General features: G+C 51.3%; 1 protein-coding gene and 1 long non-coding RNA gene across 3 annotated transcripts; one reads left to right on the top strand and one right to left on the bottom strand.

Annotated features, from left to right (window-relative positions):
- Positions 1-1,041: 1,041 nt before the first annotated feature.
- On the bottom strand, positions 1,042-7,510 carry RGS16 (regulator of G protein signaling 16). Of its 2 annotated transcripts, none has more exons than XM_019427631.2 (5): positions 7,074-7,510; positions 6,063-6,173; positions 5,242-5,303; positions 4,787-4,953; positions 1,042-2,901 (listed from the first exon to the last, which is right to left on the bottom strand). In XM_019427631.2, the coding sequence occupies exons 1-5, from the start codon at positions 7,115-7,117 to the stop codon at positions 2,680-2,682; spliced, it is 606 nt and encodes a 201-aa protein (XP_019283176.2). In that variant the 5' UTR covers positions 7,118-7,510; the 3' UTR covers positions 1,042-2,679. The 2 variants fall into 2 exon arrangements, with proteins under 2 accessions (XP_019283176.2, XP_019283167.2); XM_019427622.2 differs by having other exon boundaries at positions 5,242-5,306; positions 7,074-7,509.
- On the top strand, positions 7,405-10,531 carry LOC109254071 (uncharacterized). Its single transcript, XR_002074634.2, has 2 exons — positions 7,405-7,490; positions 9,785-10,531. It is a non-coding gene; the product is annotated as an uncharacterized LOC109254071 (long non-coding RNA).
- The last annotated feature ends 4,355 nt before the right edge of the window (positions 10,532-14,886 follow it).

Raw genomic sequence — 14,886 nt, forward strand, 5'->3', positions numbered from 1 at the left:
CAATCTTCTCTGGCCCTAAGGTCCGGATCCCTCCTAGGACTGCCCACAGAATTGCCCCCTTAGATCTGGGTTTAGAGTGCGAATCTATCAGGTTTTCTGCCCGTCATACCCCGAGTCTGGCCACTAACTCAGACTAACAATAGAGGAGAAATAAAAGTCAATAGCAGGTCCAGATCTGTGTACAAACAGATAATTCAAGAAAAGTTCTTGGGCCGACAGTACTAGGGGGACCCTGAGCTCACCCTGTCCCACATTTTCAACTAGATATCATCCACATCCAAGCCAACAAACTGCAGAGTACAAACAGATAATTCGACGGAGAAGAAAAGTTTAAATACTGGTAACGGGGTGGGGCAGAGGATTGGTAGGGTAAGCAAAGGGAACAAATAGGCTCTTGGCAAAGGATGAGCAGATATGATCCTTGCAAACCTACCCCCAGATTCTTGCAAGCCCAGCTCAACCCCCTTACTCCCCTCAGCCCCTGGAGTGGAGCGGCCTTGCAGACAGAGTGGCTTCCCGGAGCTCATCTCAAAGACTTCTACGAAATTATTTTAGAAATATGAATCCTTTGAATGTGCATGAAATTCTAGTGCAAATTAAGAATGGGCAAAAGTGAAGATGCCCAAAAGCCACCCCCTAAGTGAAAACATGTGGCTACTCGACCGAGGAGTCCCGCCCCTTGTGTGTCTGTTAGAGGCAGAGTTGGGAATGGTTCGTGCTGCGTCAGCCAGGCAAAGGCCATGGGCTCCGAAATGACAGCAGGCTGACAGGGTCCAATCAACACAACAGCCAGACACCTGCTGGGGCCATCGTCAGCTGAAGGAAGTTACCAATCTTGGTGGCCACCCTTAGCACCTAGCCCCTCCTCATCAGTTCTCCCAGTCACCAGACAAACATGGGTCTTTCCCCTGTGCCTCTGCCAGGAACACAAAAGCTTTCCCTCGTGCCCTGAGGGATTTCCGGAGGCCAGCTCCCCCACAAGGCTTTCCATGGCGTTTCTCCTCACCTCTTCCAGACCGCACAGCCCCCGCAGACAGAATCTCATATCTGGGCTTTATGTTTATTGTACAAGAATATAACATGTTAAAACAGGGAAACAGGGATTGAGTACACATTCCTATCTAGGAAACCAGCTCCATTGTCAACAATAAATAAATATTTAACCAGTGAGGAGTCCCTGACAGGCGCTAAGAGGTTCCCAGCACGTAGAGGTAGAGTCTGGTGGAGAGGGAGACAGTCAGGCTGCCAGTTCCTGCTGAGATTCTCCAGCAGAGGCAAACTGAAATTACAATAATAATAAATAACAACAGCAACCACACAACAGTAATAAAATAATATGCTATGACAATGGTCACAAAACCAACAATACATTATACTTAAATAATTTTCTCCTGGAGGAGCTCACAGCACAGAGAGAACAGTGTTGCTTTTCCTGGGGCATAACGGGGCTGCCGGGTTCATTTGCCTCCGTGTCCCGGGCTCGTGCAGAAGTCTCACCAAAAATAGGTGTTTGGTGTTGCCCTGAGGTGACAAGCAGGTTCTGATTTCTCCCAGTCCGCCTCCTCCAAGCAGTCTCTCCCCCCAGCTGCACTCCCAGCTTCTAAAGTCTTCCAAGGGCCATCTCAGTTCCAGGCCCGACTTCCCCCCACACTCTGGTAAGGGCACCTCACATCCACAGGAAAGAAACACAAGGCTCCCCTTCCACTGAGGGCGGCCCTTTTTCCCTGTTCTCACACCCACAAAAAATACTGGCTTGATTTCAATGGAACTTTTGGAAACTGCCAAGAGAGTTCTCATGACCCTTTTCTCCCTAGCTCCACCCTGCTGGGCCCAAGAGCTGGGCTAGCCACTCACTGAGGGGCCCCACACCTGCCTCCTCATGGGCCCTATGTTCAAGGGCAGCATGGAGCCACGAGAGGGCACAGCCCAGCAAGAGGCCCCACAGACCCTGCTCACAGGCGGACCTTGCCGCAGGCACAGGGTCAGGGACCACCTACAAAGGTCACCAAGAGCACCAAGATTAATTTCACAGGCGCAAGATGGCCCCTTTTCCAGGCTCTCTACTGACTTGCAAAGGGGCTCAAAAAGCCAGTTTTTGAGGTATAAAACTCTTGCTTGGGGAAAGCATCAAATTGGTTCTCCAGCCTCAATAAGACTGTGAGGCTGGACACGGGAATGTTAAGAAGGGCAAGCTAAGCGACCCTCGGACAGCCCAGAGGTGAAGGGGACAGACTGGGAATGCCCTTCTGTGTCCTGGACAGCCTGGGAACTAGGAAAACAGGATGCAATCGGAGTCAGCTGTTCAACAGGCGGAAGAGCTGATCTGGTGGTCTTCCCCTCTCTCGTTTACAAGTTCCCCTTATCCAGGCTGGAATATTTCCTGCCTCATGGAGAACAAGAGCCAATGATCACTCCACCACCACCTTTCCTTTCCCCGGAGAGCCCCACACAACCCTCATCTCCAGCCCTATCCGCTGGTCCTGGAAGCGGGCGGTGGGGGGACCCACTCCTGCACAGAATTCAGTCCCACAGTATCTAGAGGAGAGGGCGCTGCTTCCAAAACAGGCGGCCAGATGGGCTTTTTCCTTCACTGTCCTCTCGGGCCTGCTTTGCAGAACCTGCCTCAGGGATGGGCGACTCCACCTCTCTTCCTGGCTGGCTTCCTCACTGCCACAAGGCTCAGGTGTGTGAGGGCTCCACCGGGCCGCAGCTGGACGGAGAGGCCAAGGCGGCCGCGGCTTGGGCGGCCAGGTCCTGGTAAGCAGGTGACTTCAGGAAGCGCGGATACGAGTCCTTCTCCATCAGGGTGCGGGTCTTCCCCTGAGCCACGTCAAAGCAAGTGGCTGTGGCGGCCTGCACATTCGTCCTGGTCAGCTCCCTGGTCTCGTGGTCTATGTTTACCTGTGGGAAGGAGGGCAACAATGTGGGTGAGTGGAGAGTGGGCAAGGCGAGGGGGTCAAGGGGTCAGGGGGCCGAGGAGGGCCTGACGGGCAGGTGCAGCAGTGGAAGGGGTACCCGACTGTGAACCTGGAAGCTGGGGTCTCCTGAGCTGACCATTAATTGGCTTTTCAACTGTGGGCCTGTCCCCACCTCAGATCCAGCATCTGCCATCAAATCTCTCAGTTATCAAGAACATATTAAGAATGTATACAAATCCGGGGCCTCTGATTCTTGATTTGGGCTCAGGTCATGATCTCATGGTCATGAGTGTGGAGCTTGCTTGGGATGCTCTCTCCTCTTTTCTGTCTGCCCTCTCCCCCACTCACACGCACTCTCTCTCATGAACTCACTCTCTAAATAAATAAACAAACAAACATTAAAAAAAAAAGAATATATACAAATCCAATCCCATTTCATCCCTGCCTCTGTACAGTCCTGGTTCAATTCGCCATCACCTCTCTCCTAGGTTAGTGTCAGAGCCTGCTAACTGGTCTCTCCCCTCCACCCTCACTCCTGTGGTCTATTCTCCAGCCAGCAGCTACAGTGAGCCTTTTCAAACTCAAGTCAGTCTGTCAGCAGCAGTGTTGTCTTCCCTGGTCACTCGGAGGAAAAGCCAAAGTGTATGCTGGGCCCGCAGGGCCACCTAGGCCCACATCTGGCCACGTGTCTGACCTCATCTCCTACTCTCCCTCCCTCACTCTCCGTGCTCCACACAGGCTCACTGCCTGGTTCGTAGTAACTAGGACATGTGTTCTCTGGCTTTTGCACTTGCCATTTCCTGTGTTAGAATGTTCTTCCCTCCCTTATCTGTTCATATGTCACTTTATGGAACAGCCCACCCATCACTTCCCTTTGTAAAAACAAAAAGACCTCACACGTCCACCCATCCGGTACTCCTGTGCTCCCCTTTTTTTTTTTTTTTTAAATGTTTATTTATTTTTGAGACAGAGAGACAGAGCATGAACAGGGGAGGGTCAGAGAGACAGGGAGATGCAGAATCTGAAGCAGGCTCCAGGCTCTGAGCTGTCAGTGCAGAGCCCAACACGGGGCTTGAACTCACGGACCGCAAGACCATGACCTGAGCCGAAGTCGGATGCTTAACCGACTGAGCCACCCACGTGCCCCCTGTGCTCCCTTTCAAATCCTGCTTTGTTTGGATCAAAACACGCACCATCACCTGACATATATTTATGTATTTCACCATTATTGTCATCTTCTCCCATTAGGGTAGAGACTTTTGTCCCTGCTATGTCTCTAATAACTATAACAGTGCCTTGCATGTAAATGGTGCTCAATAACTCTTTTATGGAATAATGTGGTAAAAATTAAAGTGCTCAGAAAATACAATACAAAATAGGATACAAAAGCAAGGTATTACTATATTCTCTCCACAAGGTGGCCCCGTGCACTTTACCAAACGCTGAGGCCAGCCATGGAGACCTGAGGGAAGGTGGAAAAATTCACCAACCACATACCAACCAGCCTGAGGCACCGTCAGCCAGGGGACTGAAGCAGGTCACACAAGGTCCCTAGGGTGACCTGTCTCCCCACTTGTATATTTTAACCCTCTAATAAGGGCTTAGTTTACAAAAGCAGGTATGCACCAAAGCCAAAACACCTGCCAACCCCTCTAAGCCCCATCAGCGAGTCTGAGGGTAACAGCACCCATGAGTGGCACAGAACCTGGTTTTCCTAGTCTCCAGCCACAGAAGCCCATTCATGCCTGTGCAAAATAAGATCACTCTCTATACTCAACCCTTGCCCTGATGGACACCCACCACCCCCAGTTCTCAGTGGGGAAGGAGCAGGCAGGTGGAGGGTCCACAGGACATGTGGAGGCTCTGACCTCTTTTGGGGCTTCACTGCGGATGAATTCATCAAAGATCTTGTGAGCCCGGGAGGCCAGCTTGGTAGCCGACCGGAGCTTTTTAAACTCCTCACAGGCCAGCCAGAACTCCAGGTTCTCCTCGCTGAACTCCGTCTTCAGGAAAGCATGGAAGGCGGCTACTCCATCTGGGGTTGAGGGGAGAGAGGGAGAGACAGGTCAGACAGTGGGACAGCGAGGAATCAAAGAAGAAAGACAGCAATTGTAGTTAATGGCTCTATTTTTAGGATGTAATTTTCTTGAACAAGGACCTGCCTTTGTATTCTGAATAGAGGCTGGCACACTAGGGGATGGATCATTATTATTATTACTACAACTATTATTTTGCCCACGCTTTCAGCATCCCTCAGGCTGTCTCCAAAGCACATGGGTACACATGTGCCACCCCCGGACGGACACAACAGGATCCTACTCACTTTTACTGCTCAGTAGCAAGTCAAATGACTCTTTCCACCCCAGCACATCTTCTGAGAAGTTTCTGCTAGAAAACAAAACAAAACGCAAAGATTTTACTTAAAAAAAAATCAACAAACTAATGCCTAGCATAAATCCTAGCCAGAACTCTCATGGAGGTTGTAGAATTCACACAAAGTGATTACTGGAGCAGACTCCTCCAACCCTTGGTTGAGGCTACAGGTATTTTTGTAGGGGACAATTAATTCAGTAATGAGAAACCAAAGCCAGGGGCCTTCTAGTCCTCAGTAGATAACTCTAAGACTGTCTCTTCACAGTCCAAAATTGTTTCTATTCCTCTGACCGTGGGCTTTGTTTTCTACATTTCCCCTCGTGGAAATAAGGGCCTCAGGAATAGAGATTAAGTCTACCCATAACCCCAGAGCCTAGAGCAGCACCTGGCAGTGTTGATTTTCAATATGAAAGGGCTTACAGGCAAAGTGCACACTAATGGGAGTAAAGTCATTGACTGAAAAGCCTCAAGTGTTCTTAGACCTTGTCCTAGCCCTGGTTGCAGAGACAGTGACATCTGCAGGTGGAGGAGTCTGGTAACTAGACATTCCACCCTGGGCACACATATCTGTCGGTGGGCCGAGAACCCTGGAGCCACCGACCCAATCACCCATAGCAGACCAGCAGGAATCTTCACTAAAATCCTCAGGAAGGGGTCACCAAGATGCACCCTCACATGTCCTAATTTCTGCTTGTATTTTCCTCCTTGTGGCTCCTCTCCTCAATCTGGATCCCTCCCCTCTAGGGCCCTAGGCCGGCCAGCAGGACTCACCCCTCTTTGCCGTGTTTGCTACTCCACTCGAACTTGCCAACACTGCCAGTATCAGAGCCCAGCTCTGATTTGTGAAGAAAGATCCCCAGCCGTGTCTTGAACTCTTTGGCTCTGGAAGACAAAGCAGGCACATGGGAGGATTCCCCATTTGCTCAGCCAGGGCAAAGAGGCGTCCCAGAAGAGTTGGGGCCGGTGCCACCCACCTTCCAGCCTCAAGGGTTCCTGGGAACCTTCAGCTGTTCCCAGGGCCTAAACTTTGCTTCTCTTCTTAATATCACCAACCCAGAACAATGAAAGTAATGTTTCAGCTGTTCCTCAGTAGGACTTAAACTTTCTGGGTTCAGAGTACAGCATACATGGCCTCTTTCCCACTTAAGTCACACTAGTCTACATTTGTGCCTGTTGATTAGCAGAATGCAGCTCGGCACCCTCTAGGCTTGTCATGAATATTTCTGGAACTTTGTGGAAACTGATTCCTGCCTTCGCCTTCACAGCCACCAGCTCCAGCAAGGGCTAGAGGTGGCTGAGTAGCTCCCTGGGAAGTGGGCACATCCCTCACTGGTGGACCCAAAACACACCTCCCTGCCTTCTCAGGGCAAGGGGACTCATGCTCCTAGATCCGGGCTGTAGAATGAAAACCCAGTGTTTAAGAAACTAGAAAGGCAGTTCTGCCTGCTGATGCCAACGTGCTCTTCGTGTAGCCGATCTTTGGCAGGTCACCTGACGACTGCCATTTGTCAGAGGCTGGGCTATAACAGTAAACAGTGGTCCCTCCACTTCCCCTTGTTTTTCCTCCTCCCTTCTCTTGGCCCGTGGCGTCTCTAGGACTCTAAGGGAAGCATCTGAGAACGTGGAACTAAGGTGACCTCTGCCTCTCCTCTCAAGTCAGTAGAGTCTCATTCTCCCGCCCACCCGGTCCCCAAGCCTGCCACTCCACTCCTTAAGGACTGGTGGGACTAGGACTTCTTCCTCTGGGCGGCTGGCAAGCTCCATGGGACAAGCTTCTCTTACCTCTCCAGGCAGGTGGTGGGGAAGGCGGTCAGGGTCCGGCACATAGCTGCGGGTTCAGAGCAGCACGTCGTGGGGAGGATGGTGATGGGCTCCAGCGGTCGCCGCGAGCGCGACGAGGCAGAGGGGCAAGAGGCGCGACTGGCACCGTTGAGCAAACTTGAGCTTTATCGGACTGCACGCAAGGAGGCGCAGCTACCGCGGCTTTTATTTCCTCGGAGGGAGTGGGGCGGGGCTGCGCGCCACCGACCAATCGAAGCGTGGAGGTGGAAGGTGGAGGCGGGGCCAGGGAGATCGACGGGGCGGGGCGCCCGCCACTTGCACGCAGCTGTGAGTCGCTGGGCGCACGCGGCGGCCCCCTCCTCCGGGCGGACGCGGCCACGCGGAGGGAGAAGCAGCAGGGAAGTTACACGGCACGAGGTGCGCCCACTCAGTTTAGTAGGAAAAAACCCGTCGGCCTCTAGTAAAAGCAGAAAGTCAAGTCAGCGGTAGCAGGCGGATTTGCGTAGGGGGTGGCACGTTGGGGAGGCACACACACAGTGCCAGTCACAGCCTGAGCCTGAACCTGCGGGGCCCTGAAGGACGGGAGCGAGGGGCGCTAGCCCGGCAAGACGGCGTCGTGATTATACTGATAGCAACCATTTACTGTGCTCCTACTCGAAGAGCCATCCCATCACCTCCATTTCAGAGATGAAGAAACTGAGTCAGAAAGTTAAAGAGGGTTGGAATTAGCAGACAAACGGCCCGGGGTCGGGGAGCTCTTTATTGAGCATCTGTATGCCAGGCATTTTTACTAAGAGTCAGGTTACGTAATTTGCTCAGCCTTACACAATTAGTGTTATGCCAGCATTCACATATGAATTTCCCATGCTTTTTCCACTGCCCTACCACCCAAAATTAGAATCCCAACACCTCTGTAAACTGATAAATGATCGACCCTGGGTTTAAGCAGCAGCTAACTCAGTGTCCTTATCTCTGAGATCAAGGACATCTTCCCTCTCTCCCCATCTTCCCATGAAAGCCTTGCAGCCACCCCCACCCCTCACCCCCGTTGCCCCTCAGTTCCCTTGGAATTGCTACTGAAGAGGCTGCATGTGAGGTTTAGAGTGTGGAATCCAGAGCTGGATTTCCAGGTTTCAAATCACGGCTCCACCACTTACTAATGGGAGACCTTGGGCAAGATTCTTAATCTTTCTGTGCCTCAGTTTCCTTATCTCTAAGATGAAAATATGATACACCTATTTCATAAAGTTATGAGGATTACATGAGTTCTTAGAGTTCCCTAGGAGACAGGAAATGCAGTTCCCCTGAGGCATTGCCTTGCTGGGGAAAGTTCTCAGATCAGAGAGGGAGTGAGAGAAGCAGGGTTAGACAGAGGGAAGAGTTAAATGCCATGCTGCTGTGATAGAGACCACCATTGGCCCCAGGGGATGCCCCCATTAAAGCAAGGGGGCAGGCCTTTGTACCTTACATTAATCATTCAATGTATGAGGTGGCCCCAAGAAGATGCTTAATCTCAAGGCAACTGCCTCTGTCAAGGGCAACTCCCAGAGAGACTGTGCTGTGAGCCTACAGCAGACCACAGGCTGGAGAATGAGGGCCTCGGTCCCAAACAAGAAATCTTGGTGGTATGCCACAGCACCCCTACCAAGGTGGTTAGATCAGTGCTGAACACATAGTCTGCACTCAATAACTTTAGCTCTCGGGTTTACTTACTAGGAATACAGGAATCACCAGACAATAAGGAAAAGTAGTAAGTTTTTTGTGCCTCTTGGAATTTAGGTTTCCATGAGGGGCATCTAAGAGTTGCTGTTCTTTAGCAAAGCCTGGGAGTAAAGGGTCAGAAGAGAGAGACAGGAGGAGAAGAGGTCCTCACCTGAGAGAGTAGGGTGACACAGCCCAGAAAAGCTGGTCAGGGAAGGAAAGGTTAAAACCACAGAAGGGGTGAGGACAGGAAGGCCTGGAGATTATCGAGGCATTGCTTGAGCAAAAGAGACCCAAATCAGAGCAACATGTGGGGCCATTTGACAAAACAGATTCTCTTGTTAAGCCAGGGCCTGTAGAAGATGACCCGGTTAGTAAAAACATAATGCGCTCTGAAGAGTAGAGTCAAATCCTTCCCCAGCCTCCCAGTGGGTCAGTGGACAGAGGCAGGTACAAACACTGGCAGCAGCATCTCAGGTGCCAGCATCCCACCTTCACCCCCATCCCTGGGTCTTCCTTTCTCACAAGTGCAGGGCTGGGTTGGTGTGGGGCAGGGGTTGGGAGGGGGGCAGTGGTGTGCAGCCGGGCAATCGAAGAATGCCTCTTGAACATCTGTGTTGCTCAGCACAACCCTCCATCCACACGAGGAAGTAGCCCACCCTCCCCATCAGCAGCACGTTCTGCTGGAGGAGTTGGTCAGCTGAGGGGAGGCCCGATGCTGCACCCGGTGCTGCTCAGCTCAATCCCCAGCGTGGGATTGATTGTATTATGCAGCTGCCAGGTGGGGATGCAGGTGGTATCCGGGACAGCTTCTCTTCAAGCGACAAAAACAAGTTTATGGACGGACTGAATGCCAGGTCTTGCCCCCAGTAGCACCATGTTGGAATCAGCCCAGACATGGCCACATAACAACAATGATAGTGATTATGCACAGACCCTCCCTAAACCTTCCTGTTCTGTCTGCATCCCTGTGAATAGGCCAGAGGAGCCTCTTAATTTCTATTTTGCAGACAACAAAACAGCCAGTGCCTGAGGTGACCTTACTTAAGGACCCTGGAACTGAAAACAGCTGAAACCCGGGCCCGCTCTCCAGATCCTGAGCTAGTGCTTTCTCCCATTGGACAAACAAGGCAAAAGAGGCAAGAGAGACAAAGGCTTGCAGCCTGGCAAATCCAATCCGAGAGCACAAAGCTCCCGGCTCAAGATGAAGAGCCCTCTCTGAGTTCAACCTGCCTCCCGGTTGCCATGGTTACCTCTTCGGTTTCCAGACAGAAACTTTTTGAAGTTCACAATGTATCCCAAATTCTCTTCCCAGCAGGTGGGCTGGTTCATGTCTGCAATTTCAGTAATGACTCCACAGTTGCTGGAAATCCAGCATGTTGAGCCCACCTGTGAACCTCACACGCTTGGGCATGAACCTGACCTCGTTTTTGCCCAGCGCTCGCAGCACAGCTGTGTTCCCTTTAATGGAGGGTGTGGGGACACAACTCGGAAGCCTGGGTCATCTGGGATCAGGATTAAATATCCCACAACATCCCGGCCACACTGCCCTTCACTCCCGCCCCTGCTCCTCTGCAACCCCACCCAGCACCACCCTTTCCACCGAGCTGCAGTCTACACAGGACCTTGTCTGCTGAAAACGATCCGGGGAAATGGAAACATTTTCTCGACTTCTGATTTGGTGCAGATGATCCTCACCAGGGTCCGAATGTTCCCAATTCCATCATCGATCTACCAATAAATATTTAGTAAGAATTGATTATGTTCCCTGGCCGGTAGAGGAAATCACAGCTTTTAGGCTCTTCACTGAGTTTAATGACCTTCTATTTCCTCCTCTCTGAGGAAACAGAACTAACACAGTAGGGAAGGAGAGGTGAAAGGAAGTTATTGACAGGAGTTGCAACAGAAGTCCCGGAAAGTGAGAGCTCAGGGAGTGTCTGCGATGTTTTAAAAAGGAGTGAGTGGGGTTTGAGCACGATGGAATACAGCCAGACATGCTAGATATGAAGGAAGGAGCGTGCTCCCAGTGGGAGAGCTGTACAAGCCAGTTGTAGTTTGGGAGTGCGGGAAGATTTAGGAATCCCTCGTATACAGCAAAGGCTCTCAGGATGCACAACTGCATATCACGGTTTGATAGAAGCATAAAAACAGCAGGAGCAGCACATACCGTGAGGCAGCTCAGTGAGGAGAGAGATATCCCTTCCTGAATGCATGAAGTAGACAGTCACCGGGGCCATCTCCCTGCGAGGTCATGACAACAACTATGGGTGCCCTCCCCTCGGGCAGGGGGACTTGAAGGACTTCAGCCTGGATGCAGGAAAGGACTGTTTTTCCTGGTTACCCTTCAGAGCACTGGGTACAGCTCACTTCAATGGCTGTTTTATTCTTCTCCCACTTCTTCTCCTCTTTCCTCTCCCTCCTGTCTGGGAGAGGTTCTGAGGGTATGGGGGTTTGGGAGGCCTGCTTTCCTCCTCCCCCACCAGGCTAATGGACCCCTGGCTTCCAAGGCAGGGCAGTCTCAGTCACTTGGGAAGGAGGCTGAAACTCTTCAGCGGTACCTATGGCTTATAGGACCATGTCTACACTCTTCTGTACGGCATCTAAGGCTCTGACCGCCTGATCTCACATCCTTCATCTCACACCCTAAAGCCCAACCAAATTCAGCAATTGGCAGGTTCTCATGTCTCCGTGCTGCCTTGCACATAGAAAGCCCTGAGCATGAGATTCTCTTGGCCTAAAGGTCTCTCCTCTCTCTGTAATACTCACTTTAAAAGAAATTTCCTTCATGTGCCTTCCAGCCAACCCCACCTACCCGCCCCCCCATCAGAGGCAACCATTATCCTTAGTCCTAAAACCACAGGACCAGTGTTGACTCTTCTTGACTTTATCACCGAATTTTGAGACCTAATTTTGATTTCCAGTCTGTTTGCTCATGAGCTCCTGGAGGGTAGGGACCATTGCCTTGGCCACCTTTTTATTATCTTCAGCCCCTAGCACCATGCCCTGTCCAATGTATGTATCTAAGTAAGTGTTGAATAGATGGATGGCTTCTGTTTCAACACCAATCATAACAGCTAGCATTTATTGAACACTTACTAAGTGCCAGGCTCTGTTCTGTGTGTTTTCCTCTGAATTATCTTCCAGTTCTCATAAGTGCCCCCACAAGATGAGTACTTTCTTGTCCTCATTTTACATTTGAGGACACTGTGGCAGAGGCTGGTTAAGTAATCGGCCTCGGGTCACACAGCTACTTAGTGGTCAAGCTGGGTTTTGATCTCGGATAGTCCAAGTCCAGAACCTGTGCTCCTAAGCACATGCCATGCCTGCTGGAGGTATGGCACTCTCCAGAAAGCGGCATTTGCTCACTATGAGAAGATAAAGGCTGAGCTTGGGAAATCATGGCAGGATGCTACAACCCCTCTTTCTGTTGTAATTTCCTCTTCTCGTCTCCTCTCCAAACATCTCTTCTTCGCTCACTCCATCCTTCTCTCGTCATGCACATCTCCCACTTTCTATCTTTGCCTTTAGTGTATGTCATCACTGGCCCTAGCCTTTTCTGCTTCCTCAGTCCCTTGTGTGTGTGCAGTTCCCAAGAGTGGTTGCAGAGACCCCCCTTTTCTGCTGAAGTCCTTCCATTAATATCTGGGCTTTGATTTTTCTTTGCAGGAAAGCTCCGAGTTCAGCTGCTCTGCCCTGCCACCCTTTCCAGCTGTGTTTCTCCATCCCTCTTTGCTCTTGTGGGACTGCGATTCCCATCCGGAAGGAGCCCCAGAGCAGCTTCTGAGGGAGGCAGATCTTCATCTCCAGAAGTTTTTGGGATGTGTTGGACCCTGGGGACCTTTGCTTGTCCTCAGCCTCCTGGGAGCCTGGCTGCTGATAGATGTTGCTTCCAGTGTTTATGCTTTTTCCTAAAGGCTGGCTGTGGCCCTTCCGCAGGCTCCTCGCTCGGTGTATGACGTCTGACCCACACGCATGGTCTTCCCCTCCTGCCTGTGACTGTCAGCCCTACCCCACACACTAACCAACCATCCACCTGCCTCAGACTCCTGAATTCTCACTGACTGCTGGTGCCCAGCATCCTCCCCACAGCATGCCTGTCCTCAGCCTGTCCCCATACTCGCCCCCTGTCACCTTCACTCTCACCTGCAAGTGCTCCTGCTGTCATATTGATGCGTTCTCTAAAGTACCAACTAAATTAATGGCTGTAAATGACCCCCATCTCACATAAGACTGCCAATTCCAAAATAGGAGAAACTACTCAAGAACCCTGGGTTTCTAAATGTCTTCCTCTTTCTCACCCTCCCTCCTCATCCCTTTGTTCACTTTTGTCACAGATGTCATATTTCGGAGAGCATTTCACTTCCACTCACTGAGACATAGAAACAAGTTTGTCAGAATGCAGATTTTCCTCCTTTAATAATTTTCCAAGGCCCTGAGGAACCACTTAGGATGAAGGATGAGGGGGGAAAATGGGAGGTCTGGGATTTGCATACGACTGAAAGATGATGTTTACAATTCCAACTCCCTGCTTCTTCCCAGGCTGAGGATGAGCACTTTTGGATCCTAGAACTGCAAAATCAGACAGGTGCTACATGCTGGGTTGTGCCTCTCTCCAGGCAGGAAGTAAGCCCCGGGATGGGGGCGGGGGGGGTGGTGGTGGAGGGAATCTAACATGCCACCCTCTAGCTGGGGAGTAGAAGGGGAGATTCTGACCACTCACTGTCTCTGCCACATTCCTCAACCAGGGCAACCACCAGCGCTTGAGATGGGCAAGGAGAAGGCACACTGTTCTCTGGGAAGACTCTGAAAACAGCCTAATTGTTGTTTTAAGGGAGGACAGGGATACAGAATAGGTGACGAGGAAGCATTGTCTTATTCTCAAACTGGGAGTGTGTTTGTATGAGTATGTGTGTTTGTGTGTGAGAGTGAGTGTGTAAGGCAGGGAAACCTCTACTGTAGCCGATGAAGCCCAAGCCTACCACCCTCATTTCTCAGGGAGCCTCAGCACATCAGACTATCCCTGATCCCAGAGACACGCAGTGTTGGGAAGTTAACCATTGAGAAGTGGGTGTTCACTTGGGCAGATCCAAAATGGCCCCAGGGAGGCCTGGCCTCCTGAACCTTGGTGCCCAGCACGGTCTCTGGCACAGCACAGGAACTCATTAAATCGTCAACGAGGAGTGAAGGAAACACATCCCATTCTAGATGAGATCTTTGGGATCACAGACATTCTTGGCTGAACTTCAACCAGACAGCTTTCTGGAAATGGGTCACAGACCGGCTGGATTACACAGTGAAACATGACTATGCATCTCCCAAACTCGTCTCCCACTGTGGCTTGTGGAGTCCCCCAGTGCAGGCGAACTGGCACTAAGTCGGGGAAGGGTCTGGCAGATGTGAGTAGTTCCAGAGCACAGCTCAAGTGGGAAACAGGGCACCAAACACACATGGAATCTGTGCCTCCTCGTCATACTTCTCTGAAGGTCTTGAGTAAGGAAAACCCCAACACACCTTGTCCCCTTCTCTCCCTCTCCTCTAAGTACTTCAGAGAGGCATGTGCTGGGAAGAAGCCGTGGGCCGGACCCAGCTCTGTGTTTGGGAGTAAGGACAGACTTCAGCCAGCTGGAGGACACCTGGCCCTACTCTAAACCCGGTCTAGGAGGAAGAGAAACTGCTCTTTGTATGCCCTGCCATGATCTAGCAGTGAGCTCAGTGCCTTATAGACACCACCACAGATGGGGAACTGGAAAATCATGGGTAAGTAGTCTAACCAAAGTGACATACCCAGTAAATGCAGGTGCCAGGACTGGAACCCAGTTCTGTGTGGCAGGTCCCAACCCAGGGCTACTCAATGCCTGTTCTCTGGTTTCTGAGCAGCTCTTTCACAGGCCCCTGGCCACTGCTTCAGGCCATGTCTCCACACTGCCCTCGTTAGGGATTTCTAGGTGCTTACGTAGGCCACTGAAGAGACGTAAGGACTGCGGGAACAGCAAACCCAGCATGTGAACATCACAAGCACATGCGGAGATGTTAGGTCAGAGCTGCAGGAGGGCCTTTGCCATCTGGTGGGAGTTAGAGACCTGCCCTCCACGCAGCCCTCTTTCCCTCCTTT

The sequence above is a fragment of the Panthera pardus genome, unplaced genomic scaffold (genome assembly GCF_024362965.1).
Source record: "Panthera pardus isolate Hobbes unplaced genomic scaffold, ASM2436296v1 HiC_scaffold_21, whole genome shotgun sequence".
NCBI lineage: Eukaryota > Metazoa > Chordata > Mammalia > Carnivora > Felidae > Panthera > Panthera pardus.